At 50.4% G+C, this 25,031-nt stretch overlaps 1 protein-coding gene across 2 annotated transcripts in view; it reads right to left on the bottom strand.

Annotated features, from left to right (window-relative positions):
• The window catches only part of SAMD4A (sterile alpha motif domain containing 4A), a 196,877-nt gene that overhangs the window by 20,379 nt on the left and 151,467 nt on the right, over nt 1–25,031 (bottom strand). For both annotated transcript variants that reach the window (XM_037054344.1, XM_037054345.1), the window contains 4 exons: nt 14,886–14,995; nt 12,390–12,476; nt 5,242–5,569; nt 3,951–4,036 (listed from right to left, as the gene is read on the bottom strand). In XM_037054344.1, coding sequence (XP_036910239.1) covers nt 3,951–4,036; nt 5,242–5,569; nt 12,390–12,476; nt 14,886–14,995 — 611 coding nt within the window. The remainder of the gene's footprint in view (nt 1–3,950; nt 4,037–5,241; nt 5,570–12,389; nt 12,477–14,885; nt 14,996–25,031) is intronic.

The following is a 25,031-nucleotide window of genomic DNA, read 5'->3' as shown; positions in this document are numbered from 1 at the left end:
TAAAGCATGAAATTTAAGTAGCAATAAACTATTACTTAGAATAACAGACTACATGACTGTATTCCATGAAGGTAATAGATTCCTGAAACAGAGGAAAAAAATGACAGCTTAATTTTCTCCCAATGACATTGAATCTTTAAGGACCTAAACACAAGAGAACTATGTGAATGAAAGCAAAAAGCATTAGTCATATTGCAGAAAAATTATTCACTGGCAGTGCCTTTCCTCCTGGGTGACCTTTGCCAGGCACCATTGAGGGCATTGATCAGGGAGGGCGCCCAGCCCAGGAACCTAGTGCAGACCCCCCCCTAAGGTGAATGGCGGACGGTCTCAGGGCCAAGAGGTGAGGACGTGGCTCTCCTCCAGGGACGGTCTCAGGGCCAAGAGGTGAGGATGTGGCTCTCCTCCAGGGTCTCTCTCATTTGTTGGCGATGCTTGGCGAGTGTCCAAATGCACTTGAGCCCTTCTGAAAACAGCAAAAGGCAAACCCCTCTGCTGGACTAATACAGAGAAGGGCAGGTTTTGCTTCTAACTGGCTTTATCCAGCCCAGTGTTAAGTGAGGACACAAGGTGCAGGCGCCATGGTCAAGATGGCTTGAGGAGGAGGGTCCAGCCCAGTGGGTCAAAGAAAGGCCCTGGATGCATGTGGCAGGGCGTGAGTCCTACACACCCTTACTGGAGTTCCTCTACCTAGGACTCTGTTCCTTCCCCAAACTGAGCATAGTAACATTCCTCTCAAAGGGCCACTGTCAGGTTTGAGTGAGCTAACACCTGTAAAGCACTTAGAATGTGTAGCACATGCCTGGCTCTTAGCAGTGATTCATTGCACACTGCTTACAGATACTCTGACCCGACCTTTTCAGTGGCACAAACCAGCCCTTCGGTGGCGGTATATGAGGGCTCATCACGGACAGTGTTCAACAGGTACCTTAGACCCCAGCAAATGAGTTCTAGGTCTCAAAACTAGAGTATTGAGCTGGTCTGCAGCCAGCCTGAAGGGCAGCTTGAGTTGCAAGTGACAAAGTTTCCCTTTATAGATGTGCATTTATAGAGTTTCCACGTATGAACATCAGTTCATACATGACATCTCCCATGGTGGCAAAGAGCATCCAAAAAGATGGAAATGTAGACAGCTGCACCGAGAGGTCAGCTCATTCACTCAGCACAGGGGCACCAGGCTCACTCAGTTCCAGGCTGCAGACAGGAGCAAGCCCCTTAGCAGTGCCGAGTGAGTGTGCTGGCCGGTTCTTCTCCATCCTGGAAGCTGCAGCTGGGAGACGCAGACAGGAGCCGGGTCATGACCGGCTCAGAGGGCTTTCCGAAAGCTGGCTCCTGTGCATGCATGCCTGCACTACTGCTGTTGGCTGGGGTGGCCGACACTACACCTCGGCTCCTGCTGGCAGCGCTGGTTGGGCTGGAGGGGAAGGAGGACTCCACACCACAGACTGCCCAGACACAGCCAGTCAGCCACTACTGGATCTTCTCTCCCTGTCAGCCCCAGACCAATACGTCTGTCTGGAGGAAGATGTGTCCCGTGGCTTTGGTGGCTGGATTAAAAGGCTCATAAAGAGGACAAGAGCTCATCTTCCTAGAACTGTCTCAAGACGGCGAGGAGGCAAGACTCCTGGGGTTACAATCCATGAGACAAAGGGATTGGTCTCGGATACAAAATTCAGAACTTTTCTGTGTTTCCTCTGACTACTCAGGAGAGTCAGTCCCTTCATCCCCGGGAAGGAAGGCAGGCGCCTTGGAAGTGTCAATGTGCTCGCCTTCCAGGGGGCTGTGAAAGGGAGCCCTGTCTCGGGAGCCCAGGCTAACCTCCAGCGAGGACGCAGGCTGCGCCCCCGTGGGCCTCATGGGGAGGGTGTGTTCTGCACATGCAGACTAACCCGAGGCTGTGGAAAATTATTCAGATGTGTTTCCTCTGTCTCGAACTGAAATAATAAAAAGGTTTGAACAACATTTTCCTTTCCAAAGCAGAGCGCGGGTGCCTCTATCCTGACAGTATATATAGTTCAGGCAAGCAGACCAGGCCCAAGCTCCTTTGTGCCCACGACTCCTGTTACCGAGAGGCCCCTCCGCAGCAATGGGGCCTCTTGCCAGTGGATGAGTCCACACAGTGCCATCTTTGCATCGAATCACTTGGGCAGCCGGGGAGGAAAAGTGGAAAGATGCAGAAAGAAGAGTCAGGATGCCAGCGGAGGGCATGACGAGGCAGGACAGGGAGAAGAATCAGGCCACAGCTTTGGGGCTGGAGCAGACCAAAGAGGAAGCTGGGCACGGTCTGACCGAGGCAGCTGGAGGATTCGCTACTTTGTCTCATGGGATCAGCAGACTTGAGGCAAGGTGGCAGTAACTTGCCCTCTCCAATCTTAAAAGCTCAATGCTGAGAGTGAGCGTGGGAGAGGAAGCTGGGACCTTGTTTGCTTTTTCAGAAGTTTAAAGGCTCCCTTTAGCATCCCTCTGGAAACCCACCTTGAACGCCCTCCCCTAACAACACACAGAAGCCCCAGCCCTGCCCTCTCTGCCTGGGGCACTCCTCTGCCTCCTTCCTTAGTCCCTGCCGCTGAGACTCAGATGGCCTTTCCCCTCTTGGAAGGGTAGCTTATGGGTGGTTTCCCTCTGAGGAAGCGCCTGGTTTTGCTTCTGCTGGGTGCTCACCACTCCTTGTCTGGGCTCTACCTGCCCCGGAGGGCCTCATCAGAGGCTTTATCATCATGTATGTGATTACCGGTCACAATGTAAGCTGCCTAGCCAGGGCCAGGGCGCTTAATGCTTAATAAATATCTATGGAATGAATGAGCTCTAAAATTCGTCAATGTGCTCTTTTTTCTGCGGCTTTCTGCTGGTCAAAACAAGTGCAGGGGCGGGCTGGGATCAGGAAAAGGTTGAGTCAGGGTTTGGGGAGAGGCACACACAAGGACTGATGCTGCTGAGAGAGAAAACTGCAGAAACGAGAGGGTAGGGGGTAGAGGAGGCATGGCTGGGGTGGAGACCCAGAGGGAGACTGTACGCCTGCAGCGAGGGGGGGTGGAGTCAGGCCGAGGAGGTCAGAGGTCGGGCGGAGAACTGCCCACAGCAGCAGGAGGCTGGGGGCCAGACCGCTGCCCTTGGGTATCTCCCAAACTGGGCCGACTGGACTTCCGGGGTGCTGGCTGCCACCGTGGCAAAGGTGAGGAGGCTTGGAAGCCTTTACCATTTTATCCTCATGTCAAAATCCCACAGAAGGACCTCAGTGCCCTGGATATACCCAGTCCTAAGTGTCCTAAGGCCTAGACTTCATCTCTGCGGCTCTCTGGAGGAGGGTTGCCAAAGAAGCCGTTGGGGTCATGGATCTGAGGCACAACCACCTGTCCCCACAGGTCACTTGGGGCAGCTGAGACCAGTACCGGCCTCACTCGGTCATGAAGGCTGCACTAGCTTTGCAAGTCTGGCAGGCCTGGCTCCAGCCTGCCTCAGTTACCCTTCAGAAGGATGTGTGGCAAAACACAAGTCTCATAAAACTCACAAATCCAAACCTGGAAGAATGGCCGTGAAAACACACAACACACACACATTATTTCTTCTGCACACTTCTTCTCCACCCCTCCTTCAGATTCCCTGGAGCCAAAAGGCAAAATGTTTCCAAATAAAACTTCTGAAAGACTTGAAAAGATCAGGGCCAGGTGCAGGACTGTGTGCTAACCACGCCCCAGCCTCGACCCCTCAGAGATCATTTCAGAGTCAGAAGTTTTTCTCCAGCCTTCTCTCTCACACCAGAGCTCAGTCTAGATGAATCTTTGGATGCTTAAGTAATATACAAGTTGTGTTTAGGCCACCACGATGGAGCTATGATGACAGCTATCCCACAAAAACAAGTTGGGGGAGACCCAAATGATCCCATCACAGAAACACTGAGAACCATGGCTAAGCAATGAGAAAAAAGCTTTGTAAAAACTGTCACAACTCACCTCATGAATTAGACACTTGTCTATGAGCTGCAAATAGGAACTTATATTTTCTTCATCAGGTCTGGAGACCAAGAGCTGTGTGCACACTGTGTGAAAAAAAAAAAGGAAGATGAATTAGAACAATGCACACCCATCCTAACCTGGCGATCTGCCTCGGCTTTCCTTTCAGGACCAACACTTCCAGAGGTATGTGTGCCAGTGGCTTTACGTAAGGCTCACAGAGGCCCAGGAGGCTCCTCATTCCACTGATGTCAAAGCCTCGGTCACCACGGGAGCCCTCGCCTCGAGAAGCCCCTTTGATTAATTCCAGGCATACCATTCTATATTAAGCCTTCTGCAACCCTTCCCGAGACAGACACTCTGGGAGAGGAAGAACGCGGCAGTGTCCTGAGCTCTGTCTTTGAAAGAGGCTCCTTTTGAGAGGGAGTTCAAAGGCATGGAAGACCATCGCCATTATCAGAGAGCAGGCTACGTGGTTTTATGAATGAACTGCACCCCTTATTTGGAGGAATCAAGCTGGCTGGTGCTTTAGGACGTGAGGTGTGTGGGCACGCCCACGAGCGGGAAGCCTGCTCCTCCATCATCGGAGGGTTATTTCTCAAAGTGATACTCATATTGATACACATGCATCAGGACCTGGGCCACAGGGAGGTTCAGGGCGGTCTCACCCAAAGGGCGGTGTGCGCGTCCTGCCCTGCGCTGGAGACGCAGGCACTGCGTGGCCGTGGTGCCTGTGTGGTTCATGTGTGGTCTGGGCTGACTTTGGCCCAGTGATTTTTCAACCGGTGTGTTGTGACCATTTTTAAGACATGCAGCACCTGACTGTGTAGTCAGGGGCACTGACCTCTTTCCCCTTAGACTGTCACATAAAAAAGTAACAACAGCCAACACAACAATAGCCGTCTGGTGTGAATGACTCAAAAGTATACCTATGTTTTTTGTCATATCAGCAAAAATACATTTTTTGGTGTGCAGTAGAATTTCAGTAATAGGTTTATGTATGCCATGAGCTGAAAAAAGTCGAAAACTGCTGCTGTAGCCTGAGGGTGCAAGGCCCCGTGAGCATTTTTCCTGGGGGGGCCCTCACTCAGGGGTCCCTAGGGGGTGGGAGACACCTGAGCTCAGAACCCAATACCTTCACCCCCTAGGGACACATGTCCTCATCTGTGCAGTGGGCTAACGACATGGACTGGGGTGGGCAGGCCGCCCAGCACCCAGAAGAAGCCCCTTGGGACTGGCAGCTCTGGTTAGCGGTGCTGAGAGAAGGGGGAGGTGGGGAATCAGGCTCTACCTTTCCCCATGACTCGGGTGAACTGCCCGGGCAGGTCCCCCTCTGGCAGGGGGGCTACGGCCATCTCCCCATCACAGCTGCTCAGCTGGTGTGGCTGGAGCCCGCCGCTGGCCCCGGCGGAGGTGGTGGTGGCCGCAACACTGTCCTTGCAGTCGGGGCTCTGGCTCTCGGGGCCCATGAGTGAGGGCGGGTGAGGGTGCGAGGCCTGGGGCTCCCGGAGGCGGGCCTCAGGGGTGGCGCTCGGGGAGCCATAGGCCTTGATGGGGGTCAGGATCATCTGGTGCAGCTCCTGGAGCGGGATGCGCAGGTTGCCCCCCTCGATGATGTCCTGGATGGTGAGAAGGAGAAAACCTCCGTGAGCGTCAGGGAACCCACCTCCGATGCCTCCCCTGCCCGCCCGAGCTGTTCCCAGACAGGACTAAAAGCCCCTTCAGTGTAACGTTCGTCGGAAAAGCAACCATATTAATTTGATCATTCTAATGTTAGCCCAGGTAGAAAACTTGTATACCTCACTATACAGAGAGGTATAGTGAGGAAAATACCCATCAGCTTAAAAAACCCACTACCTAGAGATGATGACTGAAATGATTTTGGTCCATTTCCATCCCTGGCTTCTTTAGTGCCTCTTTTTAAAATGCATTTCTACAGTTCACACTCACACACTCCGGCTGTGTAACAGAGCTGGGTCAGACGGTGGCTTCCTGTCCTGAGTGCCACTGGTTTTAAACGGAGGAACCTGACCCTTCATGCCTTCGTTCGGTCCCCCATGAAGAAATCACGGGGTAGCAGTAAAAGCACAGACTCTAGAGTGGGTGTTGGGCTTCGAATTCCGACACTACTGTGTGGCCCTGGGTAAATGACTTAACCCCTCTGTGCCTCAGTCTTCCTGCGTATAAAATGAAGGTAACACTTGGACCTGCCTCACCAGATGGTTGTGATGATATGAATTTTTGTAAAGCGGCAGGTCAGTGTCTGTTTTCGTGTCCTGTGCTTCTTTGTTAAATGAGTAAGTTAGCCCTCGTGGGCCAGGCACTGGGCCAGGCGTGGGAGTACGACGGGAGAGCCTTCAGGGCTCCCTCAGAGAGTCTCTCTCCTGCCACAACATGAACAGTCACTGTGCTGGAGGCTGAGGCGCTGTGAGGGGAGGCTCTCGGAGGGCTGACACCGGAGCAGGAATATAAAGGAGCCTGGGCGTGAGGGTCCTGGGAGAAAGCGCTCCAGGCAGAGGCCGTGGCAAAGGCAAAGGCACTGAGGTGGGAGCATGCCCACAGTGGGGGAGGAACAGCAGGGAGGCCCACAGGAAAGCAGGGCGGGGGAGGGGAGGAGAGTGAGAAATGGGATCGAAGGAGCCACGTGGGCTCGGGCGTGGAGGCCTGCAGGCTGAGGCAGGGATGCAAGAATGTCTTCTAAATGAATGGGAGACCAGGGAAGGTTTGTCACAGGGGCATGACGTGTTCTACATGAATCATCCGAGGGAGAAAGATGTGTGAGAAAGACATGCATTATGATGTATATAACTGCATACGCTATATACACAACTTTATAAATGAGATCCTTGTGCACATGTAATTTGATATACTGAGCATTATATATTAGAAAAAGGAGTAGAAGTTGATTCTGACAGGCATTTGCCTTCGTGCCAGTTGCTCACAGAGGTGCAAAACAGGCTCAACACCTGCAGACGGAGGTCAGGAGCGGGGCAGGGGTCTTCCCTGGCATGGTGGGTGGGCCCAGCCCCCGGCCACATTGCTGCCCGGTGCGCACACAGCAAGCCCTTGCCCTGGGCCCTGACTACTAACAAAGGTTTGAACCTCTGAGAGCCCAGAATAGCAAGGACATAACTTTAAAAGCATGCGGACCAATCCACTCCTGGGATCCTCCATTACCAAGAAAAATTGCCTGATGATGTCAGGGAATACAAGCATAAGCAATGCCATCATTTCTGTGCCCAGACTTCCTGATCAATCAATTAGTAAGGGGAAACCTGAGGATGCAGCCTCGCATAGAGGTGTTTCAGTTCTGGGCAGCGAAACACCAAGAGCTGTGCTCCGTCATTGGCAGGATCCTGCTTTGTCCGGGGAGTTGGAAGCAGAGCCTGAATTGTACCTTCGCCTAGTTGGCACCCAGGGGTTCTGAGGGAAGGGAAATGCGAAGTAGCCACTGGAATTATCTCAATCCTGGCCAGGGCTACTGTTGGGCCTTCTCGAAGGGACAGAGTACATTTTTCTTTCTAAACCTGGCAGATGTGGCCACGGGGAGGCCACCCGCAGCCTGTGTTGGCGAGCCTGATGCGTGCGGTGGGGTGCTCCTGATCATTCCCAGTCTTCCTGCTGCCCAGACTGTGCTGCCCCTGTCCCAGAATCTGGTACTGTCACGTGATTGCTCCTTTGACTTTGGACTTGGTAATCTGGTTCAGAGCAGGGCACATGGAGGAAGGCTAGCTGACCCATGCCAGGAGAGCACCTGCTGCCTTTTGTGACGCAACTCTGTGCCAACTGGACCCCTGCCTTGAGGTCCTCCAGTTACCGCCAACCTCCCAACCAGCACCTGGGGTGTGGGGGGTTCCAACCTCCTTGTGGGGAAAGGAAAGGAAAGAAGGGGTGAGGCTTCCCCATGAGGCAGAGGGCAGCCTATCTGGGGGATCGCATGCACCTTGCTGTGCCATTCCCCATGGCACCTACCACGAAGGAGAGCAAACATGTGCTTGTGACACTATCGACCGCCACCAAAGCCTCGCTTGCTCTTGTCAAGTGGCAAGGGAGCCTCTGCAGGCTTCCTCAGTGAGGGGGAAGGAGACTTTGATTCTGCTAAGAGCTGAGATCCCTCAAACAAGAAAGATACTGGAAGTTCCGATCTTATTTTATTCTCCTGGGGACAACCGCACCAAAAGGGAAACCATAAACATAATGATCAATGTTGGATGCTTTCAGAAAGCACAACTTCATCAGGAATCATGCAGAGTTTTGTTTTGTTTCCCCCGTAGACTTCAAGCCACTGACTCAACGATACCACTCAACTGCGTGCTTCCACGGGGGGCACCGAGACCATCAGGTCACATTCCTAACTCTTCAAAATGAGTTCCAGAGCTCAACACGGTGCGCCCCAGCTGAGAAGGAAAGTAGGAAACCACCCAGGAAACCACCACTCGATCCGGCGTCCCAACTAGCTGTTGGAATTAATTCTCCACAGCTGTTGGAATTAATTCATCCGTGGGTCCTCATACCATAAATACAACCCTCCATGACACACAAAAAGGCAAGAGTGAAGCTGTGTTCTCACTAATGTGCCCGTCTGAGCAGCTCACGTGAGATCAGGTAACAGGAAGGATGGGCGGGGACAGCGCAGGGTGGACAAGCAGGAAGGGAACTCCTTTCAGACGGCCGCAGCCTTCCTGGCCTGGCTCTTTTAGGTCTTTGAGGAAGGATGGATAAGACTTTCATGGTTTATTTATAGCAAGGAGATGCAAATCATCTGTGAGAGAGCAGCAGCCAGTGTCCCGGACACTTAGGCAACTGTGCACGGCTCCATCCTTGTCTTTGTGTGCAAAGAACTGGACCTCCACACAATAGGCAGGACTCCCGCATCTGCTTAAATCCATTCTCTCTCCTTCATTCACCAGACGTCAGCTGAGCCCTACCAGGAGTCAGGTGCTGCTAGGCCCTGGGGATCTAAAACCAAATACAACAGAATCCTGGCCCTAAGGAGCTTACAGTCAGTTGCTGGGACCCATAGAGTGTGAGCGCACTGCCAGGACAGGGAGCTATGGGAACGTGAAAAGGGTGTGAGGGTGTGTGTGTGTCCTTTTCCACACAAGGTTTCCAGGCTCAGAGTATGGTTCAGCTTCACAGTTTGGGAGTCAGCTGAAGAGGATGGTGAGTGCACAAAAGCAGGTGGAAACATTTTATTACTAAAGATAAATGTTGAAAAATCTGCCCCAGGGCCCATTCTAATCTTTCCTTTCCCACCAAATACCTTGAGAAGTCTCATCACCCCGTGGCCTCATCACCCATTCACACTCCGAGGTTTGTGGGTTTCCCTTCAGTCTTCTCCCAGCTCCCTGAAACCCTTCCTGTCATGGCTACTGGTGACCCCCCGATGGCCAGTTCCAGGGGGGAGTGTTCAACCCTCATCGTATGTGACACAGCCAGGGCACCCAGTGCGATTCCCTCTTTCAAACTCTCTCAGACCCTCGGGTGGGCTCATTTGTTATTTGGTTCTTCCCTGTCTCATGGTGCTCCTCGGGGTCTGTCCTCAGCTCCCCACCCTGCTGGGGGGACTGGCTACCGTGTGCACACCGATGACCCACACTGAGTCTTTCAAACCCCGGTGAACTGCACACTTGCTCTTCTGGCTGCTGACTTGCCCTTCCTGTCTGGCTGTCCCTCAGGCACCTCAGGCCCAACCCCTTAAACTGAACTCCATGTCTGCCACACAAGGAACTCTTCCTAGATTTTTTTGTTCCCAAATGGCATGGTATTCAAGCCCAAGCCCCCTCCCCACACCTGGACTCCTGCTAAATGACCTTTCTGGTCCTTCACCCTCGCAGCCCCTGCTTTGGCTCAAGGGCCCACCAAGACTGGCTACAGGCTCCTAACACATCTTCCAGCCGGTACAGGCTCCTTCCTGGGTTGTCTCCTCCCCACTGCAGTGTGGTGTGTGCCAATCCAGGAAGATGTCCCCGCCGGCCTCGGCGATGACTGGGTCACACTAGGTTGTCAGAGCCCTGGCTGCATGTCTATCTGATACGATGCAGCCCCGAGGTCCCGCCAAGGCCAGGAACCCCGTGTTACTGGGCACGTATTACTCACAACTGGCCTCCAGTGGATGGGGTAAACCTCGCCCAAGGCAGCTGCTCGTCAGAGTTCAGTAACTGAGTGGAACAGCTCTGGGGGCAGACCTCTGGGCACAGAGCTTATCAACAGAGGCTTCGGGCGGGAGCCCGGCTATCTCCTTAGAAATCTCCAGGTTCTCTGTGAGGTCAGAATGCACTGGAGGCAAGGGCGGGGTGACAGCATTTCCCACAGCATAGTCAGCTGAGGAGGTCTGGAATGCCCCGGACATGGCCCATCTGTGTCTGTCTTCGTGCCCTAAGTAGCAAAAGATTAAGGGTAAGCCTTGAAGAGAAGGAGAAACCTGGGTCCCAGAGAAAGGAGAACAGAGCAGGGGCCCAGTCCTTGGTGGATGCTGGGGGGAGGCTCGTCCCCACTCTGAGGCCATCGGCTCCGGAGGGGACGCACACACGGAAGTCTGAACTTGGGTATTCTGAAGCAAGTTCGACATGACGGTCTCAGACAAGCTCTCCTCCTCAAAGAAGTCAAACTGAATAAACTGTTTATGGCTTTCCTCCTGCTCACTGGCTACTCTTAGACTTTGTATCGCACCTGTCATTTTCCCAACACTCCCATTCCAGGGAACCAGGAGGAAAGGGTTTTTGCAGAGTCACTATTACCCTAGGTGTGAAATCTAGGACCCAGAAAACGTCACTTAATCAAAGGTTGGACAGGAAGTCGGGCATCCCAGGGCCACCCACGCTGCCTCGGGGCCCGTGTGTTCCCACACACTGATTCGGCCCGAGACCGCAGGCGGCTCCATCTCTCTGTCTCTCAGGTGTGTGTGTCCTCGCTGATGGGATAGGAACAGCCTCCTGACGGCTGCTCCAGAAATAAGGGGTGGGGGGTAAATGCATTCTTTCACCATGACACTTAGCAATCTAATCCTTAGGCAAAATGTTTTCTGTGCCTCCTACTAGGTAAGGCAAAAACTGGCCTTTTCAATGTTCCCCCAAAGAGAACGGTTTCTTATATTAAAAATGGCAACAATCACTCTGTTGAACGAGCTGCTGGGTAAGGCAGTTAGCATAGAATTATGAGCAACCACAATAACCTAAAGTTCAGTTGGACAGGTCATTGCCATTTGTGATAAATTAATTGTGAACAGGACTTTCACTAGGTGTGGATGTGAGTAAGCCTCTGTCTGTCCATCCAGAGGTTTTAAAAGCAACCTTTCTTATAAAATATACATGCATATTTCATAAATATATTACTTCATATTTTAGGTACCATGCATGAAATATAACTATGTCATGTAAAATGATACACACGTTTTTGTTAAAAGTTAAAAAAGACCCTCCCACTGCATCAAAATGTTTATGTGCTCACAAAAGTTGCTCTAGCCCTCCCCACCCCGGCACACTGCTCCCCTCCAAAGGCCCCCTGGGACAGTGCAGGAGGTTGCCACGCAAGCCCCGAAGGCTGCAGGGAACGGGAGAACTCCCCGCCCACCAGTGCCACCACCTCCCGACAGCAGTGCAGTGCCAGAGTCCCGACTCCGGGACAGAGGCGGAACGCACTCGCTGCGTGTGGAACAAGGCCTGCTCTCCTTTGGGCCTTAGATGAAACCCTAAAGTCACCAAGTCCTAAAAATGACATCGTTACCAGAGTGAGGACCAGATACAAAGATAGGACGAGAATGTGTTTAGGCAGCAAACAAAGAGGGACAGTGGCAGCTGATAACCGCTTTTAACACTGGAATAAACTCTTTTTCAGCATTTGGCATTTTTGAGATGGTTCCTATCAGAGTCATGGGGACCCATTCTGTGGTTACGTTCAAGTGTGAAATTGCTCCCTGGAGAGAGCCTGTGCCCGCCTGCCCAGTGGTTTTGAACGCTTCCAGTGAACCTGGAGCACACTGTGGGCGCTGGCTTCTCGGGGTGGCTCTTCTCAAAACCCAGCCCTTCCCTGGGTGGAGGACGGGAACAGGGCAGCTCTGCGTATTCCCTGCACCGTTTTGTCAAGATTCAGCCTCTGGTGGTGGGCTGGACTCTTCTCTAATCTCCACCAATGTCCCAGAGGCAGAGGGGAACAGACAGAAGGAGGACTGATTCGACAGCACCTCCTCAGTGCTCCGCGAGGGCCCGTCGCAGGCTGCCTGGGCCCAGGCAGCAGGACACTTCACAGTCAGCCTACAGAGGAGCATGAACAGCCAGGAACCTTCGCTTCAGAATCACTAAGTTTTTTCTTACTTCAGTAAAGAAACCGTGTGCACATGCGAAAGCCTGCCAATGGCACTCACTTTTCAACTGCCAGGTGTCCCTGGTCCAACTTCCCAAGACGAAGGGAGAAATTTTCTCTCCGCCGGGAATAACTTACCCTTTCCAAAGACTTCAGGAGGTTTTGTCTTTCTTTAAGCTTCTGAATACTGATGACAATTTTGTGTCTTGCACCTTTGGTAACATTCTGTAATAAAATAAAAGTTATATTTAAAAATATTTTAAGAATCACCTTAGAGACTCTTGGAGGCTATTTCGTATTCTACCGTTTGCTTTGTTTCCATACGTTTGCAGACTAGGAAAAAATATCTATTTGTCTCTCTTAGTACCTATCATTATAAACCTCTTCATACTAAACATTCTAACTCCATCTGGTTGCCGTGTGTCTGTGTCTTTTTCTGTAAACTTTAGGACAGAGAGTGAAAGCTGGAACAGCCGATGAGCCCACCCAGTGTGAAATTTCCTCACAGTCTTAACAGACCATTTTTAAGGCATATACTTCTCTTTTCCAGGTTTTCTCATCCCAGTCCCTCCCAGGTTCCCTGAGGGCTCCAGCCCCACGCGCTTTTCTCCAGTCTTTCCTGTTCCTTGTCTCGATTCTTTAAGGTTTTATTTATTTATCTTTAGAGGGGAAGGGAAGGAGAGAGGGAGAGAAATATCAATGTATGGTTGCCTCTCATGCGTCCCCTGCTGGGAACTGGCCTGCAACCCAGGCATGTGCCCTGACTGGGAATCGAACCACTATCCTCTGGTTCGCAGGCCTGCGCTCAATCCACTGAGCTACACCAGCCAGGGCCTGTTCCTCCTCTCGAGATGCGGAGCCCAATGCGGGACTCACCTGGTGTCTCAACACACAGGCAGTTTTTGTCAGTGCCCAGCTCCACTTTGGTCTCCACAAAACCCCCCTTAAACCCACAACTCAGTTGTCACTTGAGGAAAGTGAGTAGGATTCACACACGGGGCTGTGGCTGTATCTTAATTGTGTAGCAATGATGAGCTTAAGGATTCATTTTAACACTTGTCAACTCTATGTACTGCAAATTTAACTATAAATGCTAATTCTACGTATTGCAAATTTCCAAACAGAAGGGGCTTTCTGAAATCAGGTCTCTAATACATACTTCTTGCAACTATTCATTGAATTCCTCTTAAAAAAGGAAAAGATGGGAACATCAGCTGTATCTCCTTTACTTAGAAAAATTAAGCCACCAAGTGAACCTGAACTGCCTCTCAAGATGAATCACTGGGGGCACATTTCTGTTTGGCCTTGACTCCGGGCTAATGTGGATGAATTACTCGGATAAGTTTGTGCTGGCCTCTGGCATTGCCCCTTTGATGTCAGTTGTTTCTTGATTTTTCTCAAGTCGAACAACTGATGACTTAGATTTTTTCCCTAGACAAAGGGAAACATGCTCTCAGAATCAGTTCCCATCAATGCCTGGGATCCCGAGCAGTGGAGATGAAGAAGGCAGTGGGAGAAGGGTTAGGGCGTTGAAGTTAGTGCGTGTCGTTCTCAGAGAGTGGGTGGTGACTCGGGTTTTGTCTGGTGTCCCGGGGCTGGTGCTCCGCCAGGCCGGCAGAGGCCAGCTGAGGGTGAGTGTGCCCTGGGAGCCCAGCGGTCGGCTGGGAGGTGTGTGCCCAGATGAGCTCTGCCCCCAATGGTACAATATCCCCTTCCTGCGGGGGAAATACTATTAGCCTGTTCAGACCATTGATTCTTCTAGATCACCCCTCAAAGGAAACTGAGGTCAATTTAAAACATGCAAATAGCAGTTTAAACAAGGGCAGCAAAGACATCGGTCAGATCTACTCACTGGAGCACAGTGTGCTAGGAAGCAACGCGTAGCTTTGGGTGTTCTATGGACTTTCCCGGCCATTGGCTGCCACCCTTGGGGCAAGGTGCCTCGGAAGGAAGGAGGAGCTTTGTCCTTCATGGTACACAGAAGGGAAATGAGATCTGAGACCTGGGCTAATGCCGTCTCAATAACTGTCCTGTGTTATCAGAGGTGGTTAGAGGGGGGAAAATATTGTACAACTTACTCTGATCTCAACTGAGACCAGTCTGAACATGTTCTTGTACAAGTGTGGAGAAAGGTTTACAGCATGATCTGGTGCCTCTGCTCAGTAATTACTAGAACTTAGCTGATCTGTAACCAGACTGGGCAATAGACAACCAGTCCTCCTGTCGTTCCCCAAACAAGCCCCCATTCGGCAGAGGGAAGGGGCAGAAAAGGAATGTAAATACGTGATACAGCTTCTGTGAGGCCTTGGTCAAACATTCTGCTTCTAGGAGATGCTACGGATTCCTCCCATGCACCCTTGAACTTAGTGAGTGCACCTACGTTATGCCTGTTTCATACTACCCCACTTCACTGTCACCTGCCGGGTGGTCATCTCCCTGTCTTCCATTTCCTACTGTGCCCTGAAGGCAAGAACTGCGCCTTACTCACGATGCAATGCTGGTCAGCACCTGGCAAGTCCTCAAAGATGAGATACCGCAAGGGTATAGGTATGAGTACAAACAAGGTCTGTCTTGGACTGGAACTTTGGGTTCCACCTGGGGCACCTTCTCAGGGGTGCCCCCTGAGGCACATACCTGAGCCTCCAGCTGGCACTCGGTGAGGGCCATCATCTCCTCGTAGGTCATCTGGGAGAACAGGGCGGCGTACTTGTGCAGGCGGAGGCTCTTCAGCCAGGCTGGAACATCTGTGGCGCAAGATGCGCAAGAGGTGGGGAGAGAGGTTGAGAGGGCGCGAGAAGAGATGGCAACGGAGGGAGCAGGGACAGAAAAGGAGGGCGATGATCAGAGGGGAAAAAGAAAAAAAAACTTCACGTTACTACTTGTTTAATTTTGGTAGCAAACTATGGGCTTAGAAGTCTGGATCTACTCCTGACCTTCTTGGTCTAGCTCTGTAGAGCTCCCTTTATTCTGTGTTAGATCAAGGGGCTGTGGGCTTGGGGTCCCTGGGCTTCAGGGCATAGAGGGATTCCCTAACATTATATCCCAATTTGTGAATATAGTGGGTAGTTTTCTGACGGAGAAACATCCACAGGTTCTGCTAGATTTCCAAAATGGTTCATGACCCTCCAAAACGGCGAGGAACCTCTGCTTTACCTAGACTACTTCATTACTGATTTGGAAAGAAGTGATCCAAATGTTAAAACTACACATGAGGAGTCTTTGTCCTCAAGATAATTTCTCTCCACATGCTGTTTCTGCCACTTCTCCAAAGAAAGGCACAACGGGCAGCTGTAGACGCCCCTCCCCTGCAAACATGGGTGGAATCACCGTCATTCTCAGCCTGACCTTACTCCTTCCTTCCTCGGCTCTCATGGAAATGGGGCATCCCGGACTCCCAAACCACCCCTCTGCTATGTGTGTCTCTGACTTTTGCCTTTAATGTCATCAACAACATTTGTATCAGGATTTGAAATGTCCAAAAATTGGCTAGATCATAGGATAATGGAAATTTCAAAACGCACCTGAAATAAGCCCCAACTTTGGGACTATAGAGTTAGGAAAATTAAACAGTAACTGTATTGAAAATCCACAGAATTATTACCTTGCTAATAACTAAGTACAACCAAAACAAATTGAGAAGTCTATAGAATCGTGTCCCCTGGCCCCTGAGTCATCCTACAGATGGCAAAATTGAGTCATTAATTCTAGATCACAGAGTATGTGGTGAAATGGGGACTAGAACCAGGTCTCTTGAGCTCCAGCTTTTTCCTACATTGTATCAACTTTTTTTCAGAATGAGGACCAAACAGCCCATCAGTAGGAGAGCTGAATAAACAGTACTCTCAAGTAAACAGACTGCAAAGTACTCGGCAACACTGAAACTTTGGTCAAGGTTATTCATGCTTTCTATAAAGTGTTCTCCATACTAGCCATGATGGTTGCAAGATCCTGTCTATCGCTAAATGCTTTATTCTGAGGCACTGACAGAGACCACAAACACTCCAAAATAAGTGGAAACCTTCAAATGTTTTTCAGGGTTTAAAACAGTTAACGGGGGTTGAGTAAAGAGAGGCCTGGCTACTCTGAAATCAGGCTCTGCCTCCCTTTAGGTGAACCAAACCTGGGCTTGGGGAATGTGGGTGTGGGTTGTTCTCCTGAAACTCAAAGATATAGGAGGGGAGGGTGGCCTGGTGAGGTTACTCTGTGATCTGCAGTGACGTGAAGGCCAAAGACGGAGAATTTCTGGAGAAACAGACTTGGAGGTCCAATGACATTTTAAGGACAGATTCAGTGATCTCAGGCAAGAAATACTTGATTCTGTGCTTGGAACCCTTCATTCTACTGCGACAAGTGGAGTCCCTCCAGGACCATCATCACCCACAAAGAGACAGGCAGACAGTACCAACCCCTGACATTCTCCTTGGCTCTAACTGCGACTGGATCGAGAGTCCAGGACAAGCCAGCCCAGAAGGTGCCTTCCCTACTGCGACATCCTGGAGCTACGTCACCAGACTGTATTCTCCACCGCGTTTTTGCTGCTGTTAAAACAGCTCTCATACTTCTGCACACAGACCAGCAAACAAATACGGCTCTAGCTTTCAGGCCAATGACAGGTTGCCGCTTTGTCACCAGGTGTCTTGTTTGCTATTTACATCACTGAAAAGCCTCAGGTCGCTGCTTAGAGAACTCAGTGATCGTGATTCAGAGGACTCTGGGTAACCCAGTGCCGCACTGGGCCACCATTCATCACAAAACAGTATGGAACGACCTCACAGGCCAAACTTTCACCAGGTGCCCTATAGCTTAATCATGCAAAACCCACGGACGATCAAACAAACAGAACCCCAAGCCACTAAATCATGTTGCAAACTGGGTGCTTTATAAGCCAAGGTGACATTGTAGGGTTTTGAGTCAGGGAGAGTGGGGTGTAAGTCTTGACTTGGCAAGTCTCAGTGCAATCAGTGCTAGTTCCTTTCTATAAAAGTACTGTATTTTTCGGACCTAACACACTCCCTCCCCCCATATTTGGGAGGAATAATGGTTGTTAATGCTGCTGTTGAGTTCTGCTTACATTTACATTGGTGAAATACTAGGTTATTTATGTTATTAAATATTTTACCACATTTTTTGCTTCAAAATTTTTTTTCCTATTTTCTTCCTCTAAAACCTAGGTGCATCTCATGGTCCAAAAAAATATGGTATGTGACAGCCAGAATTCCCCTGGTGAGAGAGAAGAAAAAACCTGCCTCACTCATTTAGCCCACAGGCAGGCAGGTCCTTGGGACTGTGCTCCTAGCAAGGGTCCCTCCACAGCTCCAGAGTGTGGAGAATTGGGCCTTCCCGAAGTGTTCTTTCTGGACATGCTCATGGGGAATGTAAGCTCTTCTTGGCTCTGTAGTCTTTGAAGCAGGTGCCCACTGGCTCTGCCTGGACTGCAAGCATCTCCACACCTTGCTCGGTGCCATGTACTTAAAGAGCTCTCCCTTCCTGCGACGTGAACTGATGAACAAAGAGGAGAAAATCTCGGTTCTCAAGAACATAGCCTACTAACCTTCACTCCCTGGCTGGCGGTGAGACACCTTCCTTTGCCAAGGATGAAAACAAAATACTGTTAAAAGGGAAACAAACAAAAGAACTGAGCGCCTTCCCTATTTGATTCCTCCCAAGCCAAGAATTCCAGTGATCTGGATGCTAGATTCTGTAAGATGTTGGCTGGAAATAAATTCTAACTAAAAATCAGGTCCTTTCCTGTGGTCCAGATGCCACATGGCTGGATGCAAAGCTGAGAACCACCTAACGTCACCTCAGACTTTCCTCTTTTATTCTGCGAAGCTGTGGCTACGGCTGGTGGACACAGACAAGCAGGGCAGGAGCAGGGGTGTTTCCCTGGAGGAGCTGATACATAATTGAAAGTGCGCAGGTCTCCAGGGCTCCCACCTCTGGCTGGCACACTGCCATTTAGCTTCATCTGGGCTGCTTCTGATGGACGTGCTGGTGGAGACCCCAGACCAGAAAGTCACTCTCTTCTGCAGTGTGAGAGATAAAGATGTTCTGCCAATGCTGGATGGCTTCCCTACCAGGTGTGGGCATCTTGATATTTACTCACTCCACATTTACCGAATGCCTAGTAGGGGGGCCAGGCTCTGTGAAGTCACCAAAGAACTTTGCCATCAAGGAACTTTAAATCTGGAGAAAAAATTATAATAACTGCAGGACAAGCACTAAGTCTACTCAGAGTTCTAGGAGGGCATGAAACATCGCTTGGGAAGCGAGGGATAGCTTCCCAGTAGCAGCATAACCGCAGTCACTGGGCAGACCTTCTGGGGAAGCCACTGCGGGAAGTCGGAACAGTATATAAACAAAGCACACAGGCGAGGGAGCATGCAGGGTCAAGCGAACGCTTGGGTGAATGATAGAGAATGGTGACACACAAGGCGGGGCAAATAGCCAGGGGTCAGATGATTGGCATCTGTAATGCCAAAAAAGGAGAGTAGGCCTCATCTTGTGGATGACGAGAAGCTGCTGAAATCTGAGCAGTGAAGGCTCAGCCCGAGTCTGTTAGAAGGACGATGACTGTCCGTGGGAAGGCTGGAATGGAGGACGATGAGAGTAGAGTCAGATGAATGCAAGCCCTTGGAGATGGCTTGAGAGGGTGGTGACCCAGGAGAAAAAAAGGAAGTAAGCTTGTTACAGCAGCTGAGTGTCGCTGTGCTTGGGTCATCCAGACGGAGACGCCACCTGCTCAAGACCTCTGAGGAGAGGTCTGCGTCAGAGAACCATTTTCCTGGTCAGGAGTACAAGGCGGTTATTTTAGCCGTGAAAGTGGGGGAGATCACTCAGGGAGAGAGCATGGAGTAGAGGGGAGCTGGGCGAGCCCTGGGAGGGCCGGCTTCTAGGGGCAGGTGTGGGGAGAGCAGCCCCTGCACCGCCATCCTTGTGCAGACACCGGGCCCTGACACCTCAGTGTCCATCCTTTAGGAAGCCCCTTCTAGAGTTTTCTGCAGTCCATAGTGGTTTATCTCCTCTTGGCTATTTTTGATAATAGTGCTACACTCATCTTTTATGTGCTCTGTATTTACCTGCTGCTGTTTACCAATGGGATCAAGTTTCCAATTATGCTGACTGCCATTTCCCTTTTTGAGTTCGGCTGAGTCAGCCACATACAGGCTTTGTGGTGCCTGCAACAGCTCACTCGGAGCTGGGCTCCAGTTAGAACTCGGGCTGCTTTCCTCACATGCCTGCTGTGGGGGTGGCCGCAAACACCAGCCAGGTCAGCAGGCCATGCAGCACCTGCCCCACCAGCAAGGAGGCCCCAGAAGAGACGAGGATGGGATCACGATTGCTGAAAGGCCCATATGGGAAGCAACGTAAAGGGCAGGGAGTAAGGCATCCCTGGAAGAGAGGAACATGAAAAGCCTTGTTTGCCACAAGAAGCCTCACCTGTGGTGGCCCGGGCACCTGCAGAGGGCAGAGAAACTTGCATTAGCCACAGAGAGTCAGGCTAGTCTCAGGCAACTCTTGTCCAAGATGCAACTGCTGCAGCCTTGGTGTTTGAAGGAGAGAAGAGGGAAGCCAAGCTGAGGAGTGAGAAGGGGCTAACTCTTCAGTGTTGACAACATTCCTTCCTAAAATGAAGAGCAGAAATCTGGCAACGCCATCAAGTTTACTGAAGACTCTTTAGTTTTGGCTGGAGCAGAATGTGGAGCCCAGTTCTGTCCCAGCCTCTGGGCACAGGAAATAGGCGCCTTCCTCTCTGGTCCCTGTGGAGCTGTATGCATGCTCCTGGACCTTGGAACATGTCCCTGGTGGCCTCCAGGAGCGTTTGCATGCTCATGGGGAGCATGTGTGGGTTTTGAAAGGCACAGAGATGGCCTATTTCGGGGTAAAATACCCACTTACAGGGGTTAGACACAGAGAGAGGGACCGAATTTCTCCTCACAGCTTCCATGAGCGATGGCATTTGTGAGTGATATCCTACATGCAGCCTGCTTTGCATCATTAAATTGAGGGTGGGTTCCATGTCAAAAAGCTGCCCTCTGTGTACCAGCACGGTTCTTAGAGCACGTCACATACCTGGTAAGGAATGCTGCTGGAAAGTCTCAGGACCTTCAGAATTTGGGAGAATCTTGGGGATTTGCTTTTCAAAGACATCAGGGCTCTCAGCCTATCTGAGAAGAGGTGGCATAAATCTGAGACCAGTAAGACCTATCCATGCAGGTCACACACTGGCATTTGAGAATAAAGAAAGTAAAGCAAATTTACTAAATCCTGGCTTCTAAGTTACATGAATTCAAGACAATGCCTAGAAAGACAACATCCAGAAAGCAGCGACTCGTTCCCATGACAGCCATGCTGACAAGTGTCCCAGCTGCACACAGCATTATGACACTCACACTCTGTCACTCTCCTTTACGACCCCCAGAAAGGATGCGTCCACAACCTTCTCACCAAGGCTCCTGAGGGTTTCCTTTTTTCTTAAAAAATATCACACTTCTCAATAATTTTCCTAATCTCATTCTGGGACAGGCAGAAGTTCAAAGGTCTACAACTGAGAAACAACCCCAAACCCCAAAATGGCTATTTCAGAAGAGGCAACATATTTCCTTTGCTATGGAGAAAAAAGTTTACAGAAGTTTCACCTAAAAAGACTCCTTAGAAAAGGCAAACTGAGCGTATTTTTGTCACTGGTCTCTTCCACTCTTTATTGCTATGTTTCTATCATGGTTACTGGAGCCAAAGGTTTCTTTTGTACTTTTATCACATCTGATAAAGGCATCAGACATGGAATGGTTTCAGTTATGTCTATATTTTTGTGCTAACATAATAATAACACGAATCGAGGTGGACCCAGTTAATGTTAATTTGTAACGGTGAGGCTGACGCTCAAATCAAGAGAAACAGAACCCGATCTCTGCCCCTCACACACTGACAACTACAACGAGAAAGTCTCACTCTTTGGAGCTCAAAGTGGTGGGCTTTATTTCTAGCTAGAAATCTGGTATGAAGCCCCCCCGCGTTAAGTTCACTGCAGATTAGCACAATATTTAAACTTTGCCAGTGAGAGAAGCCAGGGCTCTTAAAAAGGCTGGGCCAGCAAAGAACATGGTCCACTGTGGTCCTGGCTGGCACTCCTCCATTGGAATGTCCCACACTGTCCCCCCACTCTCTTTCTTTTCCTGTACACTCTTTGCTATAGATGACACCACGGGCTATGCAGATGTCCCAGACAGAAACCTGGGTGTCATCTTAAGATCCTCCTACTCTACCACTGTCTACAGTCTGTCAGTGTACATTAACTTCACCAAGATCCCGAGAACACACTCGTTGTCTGCATTCTCACTGCCAGTTGCCTGGGTCCGATTTCATTTTCCTCCTCAATTACGGACACACTTTCCACCTTTCAGTTGGCCTCCAACTGAAGCCCCTGTCTCCTTCTCACTTTGACTTACCCTCCACACCACTGCTAGGGTCCCATTTCTAGCATGCAAACCACACAGGTCATTCTGCTGCTGAGATTTCTCCAAGAGCTTCTACCAACCTCAGAACACAAGCCAAAATGTTTCATGAAGGCTTGCATCTGGCTTTTGCCCTCCAGACCCCCTTCCCATGTGTTCTTAACGTTCAAGCCACGGGACCACGCTGTCTCATGCTCCCATACTTGCTGTTCCCTCAGCGTAGGATGGCCTCGCCTCTTCTCCATTTCCCTAACCTGTAAGCATGCTCTGGGACTCAGCTCCAGGCCACACTTCCTCCGGGAACATTCCTTGACTTCCTTCCACTTGATTTTGGACCCACTGTGGTGCCAGCCCAGGCCCAGGGCAAGTCTCCAAGACAAAACATTTTCACAGCTGTGCACCTGCATCGGGTACCTGTTTGGTTCTCAAGTGACAGTGAGTCTCCTGTGGCAGGAACAAGCTCGTTCACCTCCGTCTCCCCAACAGCTAGTCCAAAGCCTCTCCCATCGAGTGCTCAAAAAGGTCGACTGACTTGAATGAGGACAAGGATGAAACCTGTTAATCAATCTTTCTTTCCTCCTCTCTCTTCCCATATAACGTGGCCACATAACCCAGCAGCAGCTCTGGCCTTTCTGGAAGTCATTGGTTGTTAGGTTTCTACATTTCTGAGAACACGATGTCAATACAAGGGTGAAAGTGTTTATTCTACCAACGGACTTCTCTTTCATATTTTCTCTTCTCTCTAGGGAATTATGGAAATGTCTTTATGTGCCCCTCTTGGCTGCTGTGTGCGAGAGAAGAGGTAAGAGAGAAGATCCTACTCATGTGATGCTGAGGGAGAGGCAGACGGTATGACTGAGTACAGACCCAGAGTCCAGAATTGTTCCCCTGGGTAACTCATGGTGAAACTCTCGCAAAGAACAAGGACAACTGAATTTAGAAACCACACTCATCATATTTAGTACAAACATGGATAAGCAGTAGCACCATCCCCACCCTCCCTCCCCCAGGGAATGTTAAAGGGGGAAACTTCCACATTCCCATTCAGAACCTCACTTCTGTCCCTTAGTTTCTAGTTGGGTAGCTGATCCCACTCTTCCCGTGGCCTGAGATATTCATCTGAGGTCCCTGCCCAAGGGCCAGCCAATCTGTGCTTTGGAGCTGACTTAAACCTTCAGGATGGGTGTTTACTATAAAAGGAAAAACAAATCAGAGCAGGCAGATGAGGCTGACCTTCTGAGAGCAGCGTTGGTCTACTTGGGAGAGAACTCAGTGAGAAGCCCTGGCAGGGAGCGCTGACTCGGAGACAGAAAAAGGCCAAGATCGATGTTTGTGAGAAAATAAAAAGAGCAAGAATGCTGGGCCGTGAGCTTTATTTCTCACTTTTGACCCAAGAGGCACATTCCTGAGGGACAATTCATAGCCAAATCTAGCTACTCTGTCTGGATGAAAAGGAAGAAATGGATGAACATAGTGTTTCAGCAAGGTATGCACAGCTGTTGGCAAGAAGGATGAATTCACACTAAATTAAACTCAATTACGGTGACTTTTTATTCTTTTCCCAAGGTGTGGGGTGAGGGCTGACATGCATTCCCTGGAGATTTGGATCAGCTCCAGATTCGACTATGGATTCCTTGTTGTTCTCGTGAAGGGGGCGCTTATAAGCCAGAAAAACAGCAGAGGATGGCGTCCCGAGGCGGACCAGCACATTGCACGAAAGGACGGCCCTCTTGCCAAGGGGCCTGGTCACGAGAAAGAAAGAGATGTGGATCCGAGAGGAGGTGCTGGCTCCTTTTAAAAGCACTTCACTGGATTTCATATTTCATTTCTCAGAAACTATGAATTAATTTGGAAATTTAAACCAGCATCTGCTCTTGGACAGGGGACTCAAACGACACACTCCCGGGACAGGCTTGTTAAGGCTGCTTCTCCGGCACTCTCCTTAGGGGCCGTCTGAGCGGTGGCCTCCCCGTGAAGACAAACACGTCAAGGCAGAGCCGGGGGAGGGGGTCCCCGGGTGTCACGAACACTGGCCCCTGACTCTGAAATGCTGCCGTTTCCGGGTGTGGACATTTCCGCTGTGTGCCCGGCCCATCAGCTGAGCTGCAAGTGTCCTTCTCCGACCAACAGTATCCTTCATTGTCTCACTCATTTCTTCCTCCCAATATGTTTTGCCCTTTCGTTGGCTAAGGGTTTTATACTTTAAATCCCAGTCCAATTAATTCTTCGGGAGAAGAACAGTTCAGTGGGTCAGCAGGAGGTGGACACACATATAAGAGAGTCATTTAGTCAGCAAATTGTCCGTTTTCTGGACACAGCCCTCAGGCCGATCAAGAAAGTTGTGGATATAAGATCTTGTCTGAGTCATTTTCTAATGGAAGAAGCTCTGAGGAGACAATTCTCATCAATTCTAAAGGAAGGAATCAAAGAAGTTCATCCAGTATACCGAACATTCCTTGAATACTGGAATACTTTGGTTTTTATTTTAAAGGAGGGATAGGACATTCATTCCATTTTTCTTTCATTTCTCCTTAAAAAATGCGCTCTCTATTCATTTGTCACCTCAAAACACCAAAATGCTGCAGGCACACATTTGCCTACTTTGAGAGAATGTCTAAGGTGTGCATAAGGCTTTAAAAAAAAAAAAAGAACAAGGAAAGAAAGACAGAAAAGGGAGGAAGTGAAAGGAAGAAAGAAAGAAAACAAACCCTCCCTAACCAGAGCAGCAGAAGGAACATGCCTCCCTGGGAGAGGTCTGTATCCTGGCGAATGGCCTTCTTGTTGGACCTTCCTTACCCTTCCGTAGGAAGGCCAAGGCCTCCTTCCCACAGTCACCAACAGGACTACACATACAATTTCCTGGAAGCATGCCACCCAGACACCCCGCTTCGCCTGGAAAGAAGCCAGCCCGGAGCAGTGGCTGACTCGGCCTCCCTTGGTCCCTCAGGTACTTCCATGCTCAGGGGCAGACGCCCTGCTGGCTTGCCTAAAGCATGGCTGGGCCTCACCTGCTACCCATCACCTGGGGCTCAGCTGCTTGAGCACATAACCATGTCTCATAAACTCAGAAATGGGTTTTGCTAAGTCTCCAAAATTATGACACATTTCCCCCAAAACCGTGGGACAGAAAGAAGACACACATCCCCTTCATGCCAAAATGAGCCATTGTTTTTGCTGCCTGTAAACACCTTTAAAGACCCATTGGTGTCATCAGGGGAAATCACCAGGACACATCCCACTTGCTCTGGGCACTCAGCACAGGACCCTGGGGAGGGGGGGTGGTGGGACAGGGAGGACACAGGCCTGAGCAGCTTGGGAGGGAAGG

This window comes from Sturnira hondurensis, unplaced genomic scaffold (assembly GCF_014824575.4).
Source record: "Sturnira hondurensis isolate 20B ecotype Veracruz unplaced genomic scaffold, ASM1482457v3 Scaffold0008196, whole genome shotgun sequence".
In the NCBI taxonomy this organism is placed as follows: domain Eukaryota; kingdom Metazoa; phylum Chordata; class Mammalia; order Chiroptera; family Phyllostomidae; genus Sturnira; species Sturnira hondurensis.
This window is presented reverse-complemented; position numbering and strand designations above follow the sequence as displayed.